Source organism: Macaca nemestrina, chromosome 15 (genome assembly GCF_043159975.1).
Source record: "Macaca nemestrina isolate mMacNem1 chromosome 15, mMacNem.hap1, whole genome shotgun sequence".
Classification (NCBI taxonomy): domain Eukaryota; kingdom Metazoa; phylum Chordata; class Mammalia; order Primates; family Cercopithecidae; genus Macaca; species Macaca nemestrina.
In genome coordinates this window covers 109,281,956-109,298,649 of record NC_092139.1, presented here as the reverse complement: position 1 = coordinate 109,298,649, position 16,694 = coordinate 109,281,956, and the positions used below count along the sequence as shown (strand labels likewise).

The 16,694-nt window shown below is 53.9% G+C and overlaps 1 protein-coding gene across 1 annotated transcript; it reads left to right on the top strand.

Annotated features, from left to right (window-relative positions):
* The first annotated feature begins 5,429 nt into the window (after positions 1–5,429).
* Positions 5,430–16,670, top strand: LOC105464373 (phosphomannomutase 1). The gene is made up of 8 exons (XM_011712207.3): positions 5,430–5,585; positions 9,138–9,255; positions 10,696–10,772; positions 10,928–11,019; positions 11,241–11,340; positions 14,331–14,406; positions 15,282–15,397; positions 15,765–16,670. Exons 1-8 carry the CDS (start codon positions 5,499–5,501, stop codon positions 15,885–15,887), a joined length of 789 nt encoding a protein of 262 aa, XP_011710509.2. The 5' UTR covers positions 5,430–5,498; the 3' UTR covers positions 15,888–16,670.
* The last annotated feature ends 24 nt before the right edge of the window (positions 16,671–16,694 follow it).

Here is a 16,694-nt window from a genome sequence, read left to right as displayed (position 1 = left end):
CCCAGGGGAGGGCCTGTCATGGGGTGAGCCCCAGACTTTGAGACCATAACAAAGGCCTTCCCCTCTCTGGGCCTCAGTTTCTTCATCTGGAGAATGCAAATTATGTGTTGGATCCTTTCTGAGTCCCTCCCAGTGTGACTCCGCTCTCCACCCCTGGCTTGCGAGGTCATAACAGAGACTTGCCCAAGTTCTTACAGTCCTGGGCTGAGCTCTGACCTGCAGAGACCACTGACCCCAGCTGCCAGGCTGCAGCTCCTGTTCCCCACCCCTAGGTGGAACAGTGCTGTGGCCTGGGCCCTATCTGTTCCCATTGACTTTGGCTGAGAGAGCTCCAGAGGGCCTGAGCCAACCCAGCAACAGCCTCCACCTCCCACAAAGCCATCTGAGCATGCACCCTTCAGCTTGTTTAGATTCTATGGACTTGTTTATTGTGAAGACGATGTAAACACTGCAGGCATTGTGAAAGTTAAAAAAAAAAAAAAAAAAAAAAAAAAAAAAAAAACGGCTAGGCGAGGTGGCTCACGCCTGTAATCCCGGCACTTTGGGAGGCCGAGGCAGGCGGATCACCTGAGGTGAAGAGTTCAAGACCAGCCTGGCCAACATGGTAAAACCCCATCTCTACTAAAAATACAAAAATCAGCTGGGTGTGGTGGTATGCACCTGTAACCTGAGCTACTCGGGAGCAGGAGAATCGCTTGAACCCAGGAGGCAGAGGTTGGATTGAGCGGAGATCGTGAGATGCTGCCACTGCACTGCAGTCTGGGCAACAGATCTAAAACAAACAAAATCCACAGTCTCCCCCAACCTCAGCACACAGCACACCTCCCCTGCTGCCCCTAGGCTTCTTAACTACACAGCGTTAGGAGGGTGTTGACCCCATTTGTAAATGAACGACAACCTCAGGGAGTGGGACGGACCTGCCCAAAGTCACTAGTGGGAGGAGAGCTCCAGGAATTGTCAGCCTGCCTGTAAACCCCACTACACAGAGGCTGCCCCTTGGGCCTGGAGCACCCATATACAACAAGTCACATACCAGGTACAGAAAAAGAGCATGGACAGCTCCAGTACTCAGACATGTTGACACATGGCCTCCTACCAATAGCCAGGAGCCAGGGAAAAGCCTGGGTTTTGGCAAGACGGGACTGAGGAGGAATCTTGACGGTGCTGTGTGACCCTAGGGAAGCCACTGCACCTCTCTGATGTCAGTACCTATCTCTGGAAATTGAGTATAAGGGTACTCTCTTCAGAGATGTGTTGGGAAAAGTAAGTGAAACACCCAAACCAAACATGAAAGTCACTAACCTCCAAACTTCAGCCACACATCTGGCCCAGAAGAGCCCAGGGTCTTACCTTCATAGCAGACTCTTGCCAGGCTCAGGTCTCAGGCCCTCCACTTTCAGTCCTGGCTTCCTCTGGGTCCCTTCAAGTCACCCTTCTGGCCAGTCTTCCCTTGCACCAGTCCTGCTCTTCTCTCCCCAAGGCCTCCCCTGGTCCCCATCTGAGCACCAGTTGCCAGGGATGAGCCTTCCTCTTAAAGGGACACAGTGGTAGCCACAGGTACCCCCCACCTGGTCCTCCTGGGTCTGTACCTCAGGGCAAATAACTCTCCCTCTCTGAGTTTCAGTGGCCTCATCATGTGGAAAGGGTTGTGATGAGAATTTAGGGAGAGACTGTAGGAAAGGGATTTGTAAGAAGCAGCCCATTTGTTAAGGGGCCAAGGGTGCTTATCTTTGTTTTTAGAAAGGTGGATCCAGTCCATAGGAGACAAAAACTCCTCCTGCCCAGTGGGCCACATTCCAGACATTCTGGATCCAAGCACCAGGGGTGGGGCCCAGGAATTTGCACTTAACCTGTTTCTAGGAATTCTTCAGTCATGGAACAGGAAAGTGAAGATAACCTGGTCAAGTGTCCTGTATAGTGGTCAGCCCATAGTAGAGGATTAATAAGCATCAGTTCTTTTTTTTTTTTTTTTTTTTTTTGACACAGAGTCTCACTCTGTTGCCCAGGCTGGAGTGTGCAGTGGTGTGATCTTGGCTCACTGCAACCTCTGGGTTCAAGTGATTCTCCTGCCTCAGCCACCTGAGTAGCTGGGATTACAGGCATGCACCACCACGCCTGGCTAATTTTTGTATTTTTAGTAGAGACGGGGTTTCACCATGTTGGTTAGGCTGGTCTCGAACTCCTGACCTCGTGGTCCGCCGCCTTGGCCTGCCAAAGTGCTGGGATTACAGACATGAGCCACCGCGCCTGGCCAGCATCAGTTCTTACTATCTCACCTTTCATAGTTCTATCAGGTGGGGTTTATATCCTCATTAGATATAAAGAAACTGAAGCCCAGTGAGGAAAGGTGACCTGTCCAAGTCCTTATACTTAGCCAGGACCAAACTGCAGTTCTCCTGATTCCAACTCCAGTGATCTCTCCAGGACACCATAGCTACCCAGTCAGAAAAACAAGAATCGTGTATGGGGGCCTGGTGCGGTGGGTCACGCCGGTAATCCCAACACTTTGGGAGGCTGAGTCGTGAGGACCATTTGAGGCCAGGAGTTTGAGAGTAGCCTGGATAAGATAGACCCTATTCTCACACACACACACGCACGCACACACGCACACAAACAATGCAGATTTTCATGGCTTCATAGCATTTCATCCTCTAGATGGGTCTTAGTTCATTTAAACAATTCCATGTATTTTTCCTTTTTCTATTTTCTTGCCTTTTTTTTTTTTTTTTTTTTTTTTTTTTTGAGATGGAGTCTTGCTCTGTCGCCCATGCTGGAGTGCAGTAGCCGGATCTCGGCCCACTGCAAGCTCTGCCTCCTGGGTTCACGCCATTCTCCTGCCTCAGCCTCCCAAGGAGCTGGGACTACCGGCGCCCGCCACCACGCCTGGCTAATTTTTTGTATTTTTAGTAGAGACGGGATTTCACCATGTTAGCCAGATGGTCTCGATCTCCTGACCTCGTGATCTGCCCATCTCAGCCTCCCAAAGTGCTGGGATTACAGGCGTGAGCCACTGCGCTTGGCCTTCTTTTCCTGTTTTCTAGAAGTTGAATTGCCGGCTCATATGATCCGCACCTTTTTTTTTTTCTTGAGACAGGGTCTCACTCCTGTCACCAAGGCTGGAGTGCAGTGGGAATATCTGGTTCCTTGCAGCCTCAACTTCCTGGGCTCAGGTGATTCTCCTACCTCAGCCTCTTGCGTAGCTGGGACCACAGGTGCCCACCACCACGCCCGGCTAATTTTTTGTATTTTTAGTAGAGACAGGGTTTTGCCATGTTGCCCACGCTGATCTTGACTGCCTGGGCTCAAACAATCCACCCACCTTGGCCTCCCAAAGTACTAGAATTACAGGTGTGAGCCACCGCATCCAACTCTACAGTTATTATTTAGTTTGTTTGTTTGTTTGAGGTGGAGTCTCGCTCTGTCTCCCAGGCTGGAGTGCAGTGGCATGATCTCGGCTTACTGCAACCACCGCCTTCCACATTCAAGCAATTCTCCCGCCTCAGCCTCCCAAGTAGCTGGGATTGCAGGCGCCTGCCACCATGCCCGGCTAATTTTTGTATTTTTAGTACAGGTGGGGTTTCCCCATGTTGGCCAGGCTGGTCTCAAACTCCTGACTGCAGGTGATCCGCCCATCCCAGCCTCCCAAAGTGTTGGGATTACAGGCGTGAGCCACTGCACCCGGCCTGTTATTTATTTTCATGTGAAAAACAACCCTACAAAGTAGGTGGTGTTCATCCCATTTTATAGGTGAAGACACAAAGCCTCTGAGAGGTGAAGTGACTTGTCCAAGGTCCCATAGTGGTGGAGCCGGGAAGACAACCTGGAACTGACCCCAAAGTCAATGCAATGGTTAAATACTTGTGAATATAATCTGGGAAGGTTGGTTGGCCACAGTAACTCACGCTTGCATTCCCAGCACTTTGGGAGGCTGAGGCAGGCAGATCACCTGAGGTCAGGAGTTGGAGACCAGCCTGGCTAACATGATGAAACCCCATCTCTACTAAAAATACAAAATTAGCCGGGCGTGGTAGTGCATGCCTGTAATCCCAGCTACTCGGGAGGCAGAGGTTGTGGTAAGCTGAAATCGCACCATTGCACTCCAACCTGGGCAACAAGAGCGAAACTCCATCTCAGGAAGAAAAAAAAAAAATTAGCCGGGTGTGGTGGCACATCTATAGTTTCAGCTACTCGGGGGGCTGAGGCAGGAGAATCGCTTGAACCCGGGAGGCAGAGGTTGCAGTGAGCCGAGATCGCGCCACTGCACTCCAGCCTGGGTAACAGAGTGAGACCCAGTCTCAAAAATAAATAAATAAATAAATAAATAAATAAAGCCCTGTCTCAAAAATAAAAATAAAATAAAAATAAGTAAAAATACAAAAATTAGCTGGGCATGGTGGCACACGCCTGTAGTCCCAGCTACTCGGGAGGCTGAGGCATGAGAATCGCTTGAACCTGGGAGGTGGAAGTTGCAGTGAGCAGAGATCCCACCACTGCACTCCAGCCTGGGCAGAGCGAGACTCTGTCTCAAAAAAAAAAAAAAAAAAAAAGGAAGACTCTGGGAAGGTCTCCAAGGAGGTGGACCCTGAGATCTGGGTCTTGGGGAAGGAAATTTGGCAAAGTCCAAAGCCTGAAGAAAGGCCTTCAGGAGATTTCTTTTTCTTTTCTTTTCTTTTCTTTCTTTTTTTTGAGGCAGAGTTTCACTGTTGTTGCCCAGGCTGGAGTGCAATGGCGCGATCTTGGCTCACAGCAACCTCTGCTTCCCGCTCAAAGCGACCTCTGGCTTCTTTGGAATCAAGCGATTCTCCTGCCTCAGCCTCCTGAGTAGCTGGGATTACAGGCATGCACCACCACGCCCGGCTAATTTTGTATATTTAGTAGAGACGGGGTTTCTCCATGTTGGTCAGGTTGGTCTCGAACTCCCGACCTCAGGTGATCCGCCCGCCTCTACCTCCCAAACTGCTGAGATTACAGGCGTGAGCCACAGCGCCTGGCTCAGGAGATTTCCTACAGCTCAAAATTTGTAAGGCAAAGAGATGACCACAGGTCTTGTGAGAGTGGAGAGCGACCTCGGCTCTCTTAGTCCCGCCTGGCCCACCAGGCACTGCACAGTACGGTAGAGGCCCCGCCCGACCCAGCCCTTTAATCGGCCTGTTGCAATCACTATCAACCCGCCAATTCGGGCCCCTCCCCTGTCTTCCGGGTTCACTCTCTCACTTCCTGCCGGGCCCAGGCTCAGGCCCCGCCTCCGTCTTGTTTGGAGGAATCCAATCGAACCTGGAGGGCTGCGCTCCGCCCTATGCCTCGCCCGCCTCTTCCAGGAGCAATCAGAATCAACTCAGGCCCCGCCCCCGCTTCGGTCCGCCGAGGTCACGCCCCTTCGGCGCAATCAGGCCGTCTGCTGGCCCCGCCCCCTAAAGCCCCGCCCTGTCGAATCTTATCCCTGCGCTGCTTCTGCGGCTGCATCTTCCAGACTCCGCCCCGCGCGCGGAGCTGCAGCCATGGCAGTCACCGCCCAGGGATCCCGCAGGAAGGAGCGGGTCCTCTGCCTGTTTGACGTGGACGGGACCCTCACGCCGGCTCGCCAGGTAGGACCCTGAAGTTTGGAAGCTCCCGCCGGGAGTGTCACGCGGACACCCCCGAGGCTGAGTGTGGGATCTGCAGCAGAGTGACCGTGGACACGCCGGGACCGAGTGTAGCATGCGGCAGTACCCTGCCCCCTGACATCCGGGGCCACCCACTGGGAGTGAGGGGACCTGGCCCTCCACGTCACTGCCCCAGCAGCGTCCCTGCCTGTGTTCTGCTTGGGAGTGTTGGGGTAGGATCCAGTACTGGAGGGAAGAGGCTGCGATCAGGGGCCTAGCTCCCTCTGTCCCCAGATGCTTTCACATGCCCCTAGGGCCTGGCTCCCGGAGGCCCCAGCCTCCTGAGCTGGGGATCCCACCCTAGTTCAGCCCTACAACGCACCAGTGGTCAGAGCTGGCTTCTGAACAGGGGTTCCAGGCACACAAGCACGCAGCCAAGTGTCAGTCACCATCTGGTAGGAGACAGGGGGTCTCAGAGTCTTCCCACCCCGACCTTTGCAGGCCTGGGCCTGAGTCTAGTTTCTGAAGCCCTATCATCCACCTTACCTTCCACCCCCAGTCGTGGAGCAGAGAGGGCTTCTTTTCAAATTCGTTTATGGGCTCTACCCACCCGTAGGTGAGAGGCTTCAGGCCTAGTCTGTTTGCTGTGAGGACACTGAGGCATAGTGAGGGTAAGAGTGTGGTTTTCTTCTAAAGACTCACTGTGTTGAGCCTCTTACCTCTGCTCAGTTTTTCTCCCACTGGGTCTCATTGTGAGTGAGTCCCCAAAAGCCCCCTCACCAGCTGGATGCATCAGTAAGCAGGTTTCATTCGTGCCCTCCCTGTGGGTAACCCACCCTCCAGTCTGGGGGCCTCAAGGACCAACCGACAGGTCTCCTAGCGTGGGGGAACAGTGGGATGGGCTTTACTGGGCAGTGGCTGATGGGAACCCAGGTCTTAGCCTCCTCTCTTAGGTCCCAAATGCCCCTCCCCATCCTCTGTGGTGAAATTACCCTGGCTTGGGCCCTGAGGACTCAAGGAAGAATCAGCCCGCTCTGCCTTCCTGCAGGGGTGGGTCCGGGAGGAAGATGACAGGACTGGAGGAAGATGACAGGACTGGAGCGAAGGTGGGCTGGGTGCAGTGGCTCATGCCTGTAATCCCAGCACTTTGGGAGGCCGAGGTGGGTGGATCACCTGAGGTCAGGAATTCGAAACCAGCCTGGCTAACATGGTGAAACTCTGTCTCTACTAAAAATACAAAAATGAGGTTGGGTTCAGTGACTCATGCCTGTAATCCCAGCACTTTGGGAGGCCGAGGTGGACAGATCACAATGTCAGGAGTTCAAGACCAGCCTGACCAATATGGTGAAACCCCGTCTGTACTAAAAATACAAAAAATTAGCTAGGCATGGTGGCATGCACCTGTAATCCCAGCTGCTCGGGAGGCTGAGGCAGGAGAATCGCTTGAACCAGAGAGACAGAGGTTGCAGTGAACCGAGAATGTGCCATTGCACTCCAGTCTGGGCGACAGAGCGAGACTCTGTCTCCAAAAAAAAAAAAAAAATAGCTGGGTGTGGTGGCATGTGCCTGCCCATAGTCCCAGCTACTCAGGAGGCAGAGGCAGGAGAATCGATTGAACCCAGGAGGTAGAGGTTGCAGTGAGCCAAGATTGTGCCATCGCACTCCAGCCTGGGCAACAAGAGTGAAACTCCATCTCAAACAAACAAATAAATAAACAAAAGAACTGGAACAAAGGTGGCAGGGCCTAGGCGCAGTTCTGACGCCTCCCTCTGACCTTCTGTTCCACAAACATAACAACCTGAATAAGAACAGCCTATTAATTTGTCTACGGGCCAGCCTCTGTGCTTAGTGCCTTTTGAAAGTTAATTTTTAATTGTACACATATTCATGATCACACTCTCCTGGTAAAGAATGAAAACCTAACAGAGAAGGGTAAAGTCCCCTCTGACTACACCAGGATCCCAGGCCTGGCCCCCCTCCCCAAGGTAATGTGGTTACTGTGGTGTGGCTTTCCTCCAGGCCTTTATCTGGATCTGTTTGCCCAGAGCAAATATTAAACATTGTTTTGTGGGGCTATTTTTGTTGTTGTTGTTCTTTGGCTCCTCAAGAATCAACTTGATTGTGATGCTATTTTGTTGTTGTTGTTAGAGACAGGGTCTCGCTTTGTCAGCCAGTCTGGAGTGCAGTGGCGCCATCACAGCTCACTGCAGCCTCGAACTCCTGAGCTCAAGTGATTGTCCCGCCTCAGCTTCTGGAGTAGCTGGGACTACAGGCGAGTGCCACCATGCCTGGCTAATTTTTTTTTTTTTTTTGGAGACAAAGTCTTGTTCTTGTCCCCCAGGCTAGAATGTGATGGCGTGATCTGGGCTCACTGCAACCTCAACCTCCTGGGTTCAAGCGATTCTCCTGCCTCAGCCTCCTGAGTAGCTGGGATTACAAGCGCCTACCACCACGCCCAGCTAATTTTTTAACTTTTGTAGAGACAGGGTTTTGCCAGGTTGGCCGGGCTGATCTCGAACTCCTGACTTCAGGTGATCCACCCGCCTGGGCTTCCCAAAGTGCTGGGATTACAGGCATGAGCCACCGCGCCCGACCGAAAATTTTTAAAAATTAGCCAGGCATGGACTGGGCGCAGTGGTTCATGCCTGTAATCCCAGCACTTTGGGAGGCCCAGGTGGGTGGATCACCTGATGTCAGGAGTTCAAGACCAACCTGGCCAACCTGGCAAAACCCTGTCTCCACTAAAAATTAAAAAAAAAAAAAAAATTAGCTGCGCATGGTGGCAGGCACCTGTAATCCCAGCTACTCAGGAGGCTGAGGCAGGAGAATCGCTTGAACCCGGGAGGCAGAAGTTGCAGTGAGCTGAGATTGCGCCATTGTATTCCAGCCTGGGCAGAGGTTTCAGTGAGCCGAGTTCACACCACTGTACTTCAGCCTGGGTGACAGAGCCAGACTCCACCACAGAAAAAAAAAAAAAAAAAGACCAGGCGCACTGGCTCATGCCTGTAATCCCAGCACTTTGGGAGGCCGAGGGGGGCAGATCACTTGAGGTCAGGAGTTCGAGACCACCCTGGCCAACATGGTGAAACCCCGTCTTTACTAAAAATACAAAAATTAGCTGGGTGTGGTGTTGGGCAACTGTAGTCTTGGCTACTCAGGAGGCTGGGGCAGAAGAATCACTTGAACATGGGAGATGGAGGTTGCAGTGAGCCAGGATCACACCACTGCACTCCAGCCTGGGCGACAGAGCAAAAGTTCGTCTCCAAAAAAAAAAAAATTTTTTTTTTTTTTTTCATAGAGACGATGTCTTCCTTTGCTGCCTAGGCTCTAAACTCCTGGGTCAAGCAATCTTTCTGCCATGGCCTCACAAAGTGTTGGGATTACAGACCTGAGCCATGGTGCCCAACCTGTCTAATTTTTGGTGTCTAAGCTTCGTACTGCTTCAGATCCAGTTAGAACGTGGGCTCCCTGGGTTCTGAGCACTAAGTGAGGGCTACGTGGAGGTCCCAGACATGCTGAAAGCCAGAATGCTATGCTTCCCCTCTCCCCCCATAGAAAATTGACCCTGAGGTGGCCGCCTTCCTGCAGAAGCTGCGAAGTAGAGTGCAGATCGGTGTGGTGGGCGGCTCTGACTACTCTAAGATCGCTGAGCAGCTGGGTGACGGGGATGAAGGTAAGAGTGAGACTGGGGGTAGAGGGAGTGGGGAGTTTGAGAGATTCCTGGGCATCTTCAAAGAGCCGGTCCTGCTTCTGTGGGGCAGAAGTAGAGAGAAAGCAGCCAGATAGTTCCCTCACTGATGTGACAAACACTTGAGCACCTCCTATTGCCAGGGATTGTGCCAGGCCCTAGAGAAATAGCTGGGACAAAGCAAGCAAAACCTGCCCTTATGCAGTTTACATTCTCATTTCTGCCTGCTGAGTCTTGATTTCCTCATCTTTAAAATGGGCTGAACTGGCTGGCATGGTGGCTTACGCCTGTAATCCCAGCACTTTGGGAGGCCAAGGCAGGTGGATTACTTGAGATCAGGAGTTCAAGACCAGCGTGCCCAACATGGTGAAACCCCGTCTCTACTAAAAATACAAAAAATTAGCTGGGTATGGTGGCACGTGCCTGCAATCCCAGCTACTCGGGAGGTTGAGGCAGGAGAATCGCTTGAACCTGAGTGGTGGAGGTTGCAGTGAGCCAAGATCAGGCCACTGCACTCCAGCCTGGGTGACAGAATGAGGCTCTGCTTCCAAAAAAAAAAAAGGGCAGAACCAATGATGGCTACCATTTGTCAAAAATGATCATGTGTTAATGTTATTCCATTGCATTTAATCCCCACAATCACACTTTAGAGTAGGCGTGATCATCCCATTTAACAGAGGACGACTCTGAAGTTATCCAGAAAATTGATTGGACCTCAGAGCTCCTGGTCTCAGACCAGTCAAAGTGGGTGCCTCCAGTTCCTCAAGCCAGAAACTTCCTCGAATTTTTCCTTTTCCCCACCTCTTGTTTATTCCATCAGCAAACCCCAGAATATCTCCCTGTCCCCTCTGTCTCCATCTCCACCATGCCTTCATAGTCTAGGTAACCACGTGCCACCCAGACGCCGCAACAGCCTCTGAGCTGTGCTCCCTGCGCCTCCCACCTCCCACCCACTCCAGCTGCTTCTCCTGGCAGCCAGAGCTGAGACCTCCAACTCTCCCATGCAGCCAGCCTTGAGAACCCAGTGCGGTGGCAGCTGTAGAGCAGAAGGAAGCTCGTCTGCAGAGGGGCAGGGGAGCACAGAGTGTAAATGATGCCCTCTGCCAGAGAGTGCTGCATGGCTTCCAGAGGAGGACGCTGGATCTTGGAGGATGAGTGGCAGGGAAGCCAGGGGAGGGCGGTCCTGACAGAAGGACCTGCATGGATGCCTGTGTGCAGAGGCCCACAGGTGTGACTGGCTTCTTTGGAAGAAAACCAAACTGCAGAAGGAGAAAGGCTGGAGAAGCAGGTTGCAGCCTCAGATTGAACACATGTCCTTTGAATACGAAACCGAGGGTGTGGGCTTCCTGTCTCTTTACTTGCCTATGGGATCACAGACCTGGTGTCACAGCCTTTCTTCCTCCTGTCCTCTATGTGACCCCGAAGTCATTGAGAAGTTTGATTATGTGTTTGCTGAGAACGGGACAGTGCAATATAAGCACGGACGACTGCTCTCCAAGCAGGTCAGTGTCCCCCAGGGCTTAGCCAGGGGCACCCCGCTTTTCCATAGTGGAGCAGTCCAAGGGTGCCTTCCGTCCGGGGCTGGGGGAGAGACACTGTGCCTGTCTCCGGGTCAGGCAGCCTAGGCCACGCTCAGAGCCCTGTGTTCCTTGGCCAGACCATCCAGAACCACCTGGGGGAGGAGCTGCTGCAGGACTTGATCAACTTCTGCCTCAGCTACATGGCCCTGCTCAGGCTGCCCAAGAAGCGGTGAGGTCCCACCAGCCTGGTCTCCAGAACCTGGGGCCTGAGGGAGGAGAAGTGTGGGTCCCTCAGAGGGAGCCTGGAGATACCTGGGCCCCTGATTTTTTACTGGGAGTGTGGATTATTTTCCCCTTTGGAGTCCTAGGAGGCTGGGGTCCCAGGTGGGGCTAGATTTGAATTCAGGGCCGTTCTGGTTCTCTCTGGCTCCCGCTCTCCCTCACCACCAGTGGAACCTTCATTGAGTTCCGGAATGGCATGCTGAACATCTCGCCCATCGGCCGGAGCTGCACCCTGGAGGAACGGATCGAGTTCTCCGAACTGGACAAGGTACCACTAGCTATGCAACCTTAGGCCTGTAAGGCCTCAGTCACTCAATTTATCTGAGCCTTTATTTTCTCATCGGTAAAATAGACTGGGGGGATGTGTTCTGATTTAACTGATACCCTTTCAGGCACCTACCGTGTGCCATTGTTGTAGACACACGTGCATCTTTCCAACGCTGCTGGTCCCCCTTCCTAGGTGACCAGCACCAGCAGCCACCCACTGAGCCAGGCCAACAAACACCTGGGAACATCATTTCCACCTTCCCACCCACATCGGGTCCAACAGCTCCTATTTCATCAGCCTCTCGAGTCAGTGTCAAATCTGTTCATCTGCAGAACTGAGACCCCACTCTAGATTACCGCTTTCCCCCGCCCCAGGTTGCCCCAACTTTCCTCTCTGTCCCTCTCTACCCACTGCATAACCCTGCCAGCCTGCTCTCCGGAAATGCCACTGAGAACCTTTCTTTCTTTCTTTTTTTGGGGGGGCGGGGAGGGAGATAAGAGTCTCATTCTGTCACCCAGGCTGGAGTACAGTGGCATGATCTCAGCTCACTGCAACTCCCACCTCCCGTGTTCAAGCGATTCTCCTGCCTCAGCCTCCCAAGTAGCTGGGATTACAGGTGTGCACCACCACACCTAGCTAAGTTTTGTACTTTTTTAGTAGAGACAGGGTTTTACCACGTTGGCCAGGCTGGTCTTGAACTCCTGACCTAAGGTGATCCACCTGCCTGGGCCTCCAAAAGTGCTGAGATTACAGGCGTGAGCAACCGCGCCCGGCCCATTAGAACCTTTCAAACGTGTCAGCCGCATTCACCTCCCAGCCCTGCCCCCTCACTTACAATCCTTCCTTGCCTCCTCATTTCCAGCTGGATGATGTTCTAGCCCCCTGCTATGGTGCCCCAAGCCCTGAGGGCTCTGCCTGGCTCCGGCTCTCCGCGTCTCCTCTCTGTGCCCTTCAAGTTCCACTTTCTATTCCTGGAACACACCAAGGTCCTCTCACCTCTGCCTGTGCTGCCCCTGCTGAACCTTGATGTGCATTTTGCTTTTCTCCCCACGCCTCCCTCCCTCTCGGCAATGGAGTGATCCACCCTTCCAAACCTTTCCACGCTGGTCCGTCCACGTCGTTCCATCATTCTCTGACCTGTTCGGTGGCTCTCCCTGCCCTCTGCTCCAGCTATGGCCTCTTGGCTGATTCTAGAGTGCTGTGCCTCTGCCAGAGCACACTTCTCTCAGGCCCAGCTCGTCCCTCCTCCTCTCCTTCAAATCACCTTTCCTGTCCTTTTCCCAGTGTGGCCTCCCAGAGTATCACATCCACTGCTGCACTTCCTGCTCCTTCCCCTACCTTATTTCTCCCCAAGCAGCCTTGGACAACTTCCACCATCTACTTTCAAAACCCGAATTACTGTCTGTCCCTGTCCCAGAACTGTAAGCTCCATCAGGGCAGGGATTTCTGCGGCTTGTTCTCCTCTGGATCTCCTATGCCTGGCACACGGCATACTTTTTGTCGTTATTGTTGTTTTTGAGATAGGGTCTTAACTCTGTTGCCCAGCCTGGAGTGCAGTGCAGTGATCCAGTCCTAGCTCACTGCAGCCTTGATCTCTCAGGCTCAAGCGATCCTCACACCTCAGCCTCCTGAGTAGCTGGGACCACAGGTGCATTCCTCCATGCCAGGCTGATTTTTAAAATTTAAAATTTTTTGTAGGGATGGGATCTCACTGTGTCTCCCAGGCCAGTTTTGAACTCCTAGCCTCAAGTGGGCCTTCTGCCTCAGCCTCCCAAAGCACCAGGATTATAGGTGTGAACCACTGCGCCTTGCAAAGAAATACCCTTTTTTTTTTTTTTTTTTTTTTTTTTTTGGAGACAGAGTCTTGCTCTGTCACCCAGTGCTGTGGGACAATCTCGGCTCACTGCAACCTCTGCCTCCTGGGTTCAAGCAATTCTTCTGCCTCAGCCTCCCGAGTGGCTGGGACTACAGGTGTGAGCCACCACACCCAGCTAATTTTTGTACTTTTAGTAGAGACAGGGTTTCGCCACGCTAGCCAGGATGGTCTTGATCTCTTAACCTTGTGATCGGCCCTCCTCACCCTCCCAAAGTGCTGGGATTACAGGCGTGAGCCACCGCACTGGCCTAATTTTTGTATTTTTTAGTAAGGACAGGGTTTTGCCATGTTCAGGCTGGTCTCAAACTCCGGCCTCAAGTGATCTGCCCACCTTGGCCTCCCAAAGTGCTGGGACTACAGACGTGAGCCACTGCGCACAGCCCCGGGGACTTTTTTTGTTGGAGTAGTTGCAACTGGTCATTGGCAAACAACCACTCTCCCACACACACGTGCTGAGAGGTGATCCCTTCCTGGCCACCCAGGTTCCCAGTCCCAGCTCTACCCATTTGCCTCGTAACCTGGAAAAACAGCTTTATTACCGTGTGCCTCAGTTTGCTTATGTGTAAGGTGGGGGTAATAACAGTTCCCATCCCATGGCCTGTCATGAGGACTGGATGAGGTGGCGCATGGACCATGCCTGGCATGGGGTTGGGGAGCCACACGCTAACTCCCCACCTTCTCAAGTATTTTTGGCTCTTGTTTGCCCCCTTCTGGCACTGGAGGGGCATAAACCTTCCTGATCCACGTGCCCTGCCCTGGCCCAGAGCTGGTGTAAATGCTTGACCCAGCTTGTCTTCCAGAACGCTGAAGTGGGGATGAGTACTTCCCTTCCTTAGATGAGGACACTGAGGCCAGAGAGTGAGTAACCAGCTCGAGGTCACAGTGCCAGTCCCTGCCGAGGCTGGCCTTGCACGTGGGGCTGTCCAGTGACCAGCCTTATTCTCCAGAGACGGGAGGTGCAGCCAGCCTCGGCCATGTGGAAACATTTCTTCACAGCTTGGGACACTCTCAGCCCACCTAGAAGGCTCAGCACGCTCACGTGGACTGTGTGCCCAGCCAGGGCCTGGCACACAGCAGGTTCTCTGAGCTGCCATCCGCCCCCTCCCCTCTGCAGAAAGAGAAGATCCGGGAGAAGTTCGTGGAAGCCCTGAAAACAGAGTTTGCCGGCAAAGGGCTGAGGTTCTCCCGAGGTACGTCCACCCTGCAGAGGGCTTGGGAGGCCTGGTACAGGGCCCCTCCTCGAACCTTCCGCCCCTTGCCAGACCAGGCTATGGCCCCCTTTAGCTTTAGGAGCCCCTCCCCCACTCAGGGCAGAGGGGGTGGCTGAGCCTGATGCAGAAAGGGGCTCAGCGTTTACTGGCCCCCAGTTTTCCCCACTTCACACCTCAGTGGTAAATGCCCTATGCCCATCCAGTTTCTCAGGCCAAAAACCGGAGCCTCTCCCTTGAATGCTCTCCCCCGCCCCTTCCCAAGTCCAAACTCCTAGAAGTCCCAGGGGCCTGCATCTGGAATCCCACTGGTGCTCACACCTCCACTGCCAGCAGCTTATCCCAGACTCCAACTGACCTGACGCAGCCGGGCTCCTCTCTGCCACCTCACCCGTTCCCCAGTGGCCGGAGAGGCTGGAGCTGGAGTCATGGTGTGCCTCTGCCCAAAGCCCTCCCTAGGCTCTTCCTCCCTCTCCACGTGATGCCCAGGGCCTGCCCGTCCTCGCCCTGCCTCTCCCAGCCTCCTCCCTTGCTGGGACACTCATCTTCTTCCCTGCCTCAGGGGCTGTACTTTGTTCTGTGCCTCAGGTCCCAGCTCATTGCCACCTCGTCAGAGGTCTCCCCTGACCACCCTGGCTGGATGAGCTTCCCCCACCCACTTTGTAGTCTTGTAGTCTTGTTTGTTCTCCAACCTGTGTCATAACTTCCTTGAGGATCCTAAGTCTGTCCCGTGTCCTGTTCCTGCCCCGTGTCCCAATCCCCAAGGGTTGTTGAATGAATGAATGAACAAGCAGCCCTTCTGTTAGCCTTGTCTGCCCCTCCCAGCAGGGAATAACAGTCCCCACCCCTGCCCACAGGAGGCATGATCAGCTTTGACGTCTTCCCCGAGGGCTGGGACAAGCGCTACTGCCTGGATAGCCTGGACCAGGACAGCTTCGACACCATCCACTTCTTTGGGAACGAGACCAGCCCTGTGAGTGTGGCCCACCCCAGGTTTCCCCCAACACAGTGGACAGCCAGAAGCCAGGTCTGGTGGCTTCTCCAACACAAATCGCCCAGGTCAAGGCCAGAACACGGGGCAACACAGCAGACCTCTTGCGGGGGCTCCTGGAGAACAGCCATTGCTCACCAGCCCCGTTACACAGATCAGAAGGCTGGGGCCCCGAGAGGGCTGGGCACTTGTTCTACATCACACAGCAAGTCAGGGCGGGTCTGACAGGAGTGAGAAGGTGGGCTTCCTGCCAGTTCTGAAGGGGCAGGAGGAGGGGCAGGTCCTTAGCAGCCAACGTGGAGAGGGACTCCGCCTAAATATGCCTCCTCTGCCCATCCTCTGTGTGCAGGGTGGGAACGACTTTGAGATCTTTGCTGACCCCCGGACTGTTGGCCACAGCGTGGTGTCTCCTCAGGACACAGTGCAGCGATGCCGGGAGATTTTCTTCCCAGAGACAGCCCATGAGGCGTGACCGGGGCCCACATCTGTGCGTTGTGACTTCTGAAGAGTTTGGCCTAGGCCTAAAGAGAGGTCCTGGTGTTGGATAGATGCCAGGGCCCCTCCTCTGGCCCAGGACGCCTGCTGCAAGGCCCACCCGAATGGGGCCAGAGTCTGTGTGGACAACCGACCCTAGCCAGTCAGCTCCTAGTGGCACTGGCTCCGTCCTCGCAGAGCCCAGAGTGTTCCCCATGCTCCACCTGGTGGCTGAGGCCACAGCTGCTGCTTATATTCCAGTACAGAACAGGTTTCTGCGCCAGGAGGAGGCGTGCACAAGTGTCGGTACGAGATCTAGCCTGCCCTGCTTGCCTGTCCTGGACAGTGGGGTATGGTGGCGTAGGTGCCTATTCCCTGGACAGTGGGGTGTGGCGACGTAGGTGCCTATTCCCTGGACGGTGGGGTATGGTGGTGCAGGCGCCTGTTCCCCGGATGGTGGGGTGCGGTGACGTAGGTGCCTATTCCCTGGATGGTGGGGTATGGTGACATAGGCGCCTGTTCCCTGGACGGTGGGGTATGGTGACATAGGCGCCTGTTCCTGGACGGTGGGGTATGGTGGTGCAGGTGCCTATTCCCTGGACAGTGGGGTATGGTGGCGCAGGTGCCTATTCCCTGGACGGTGAGGTATGGTGACATAGGCGCCTGTTCCTGGACGGTGGGGTATGGTGGTGCAGGTGCCTATTCCCTGGACGGTGGGGTATGGTGGCGCAGGCGCCTATTTTAGAGAACTTTGTCACAGTATTAAATTTCCCAGAACAAAGTAGGTGTCAGTTGCGTCTAAATG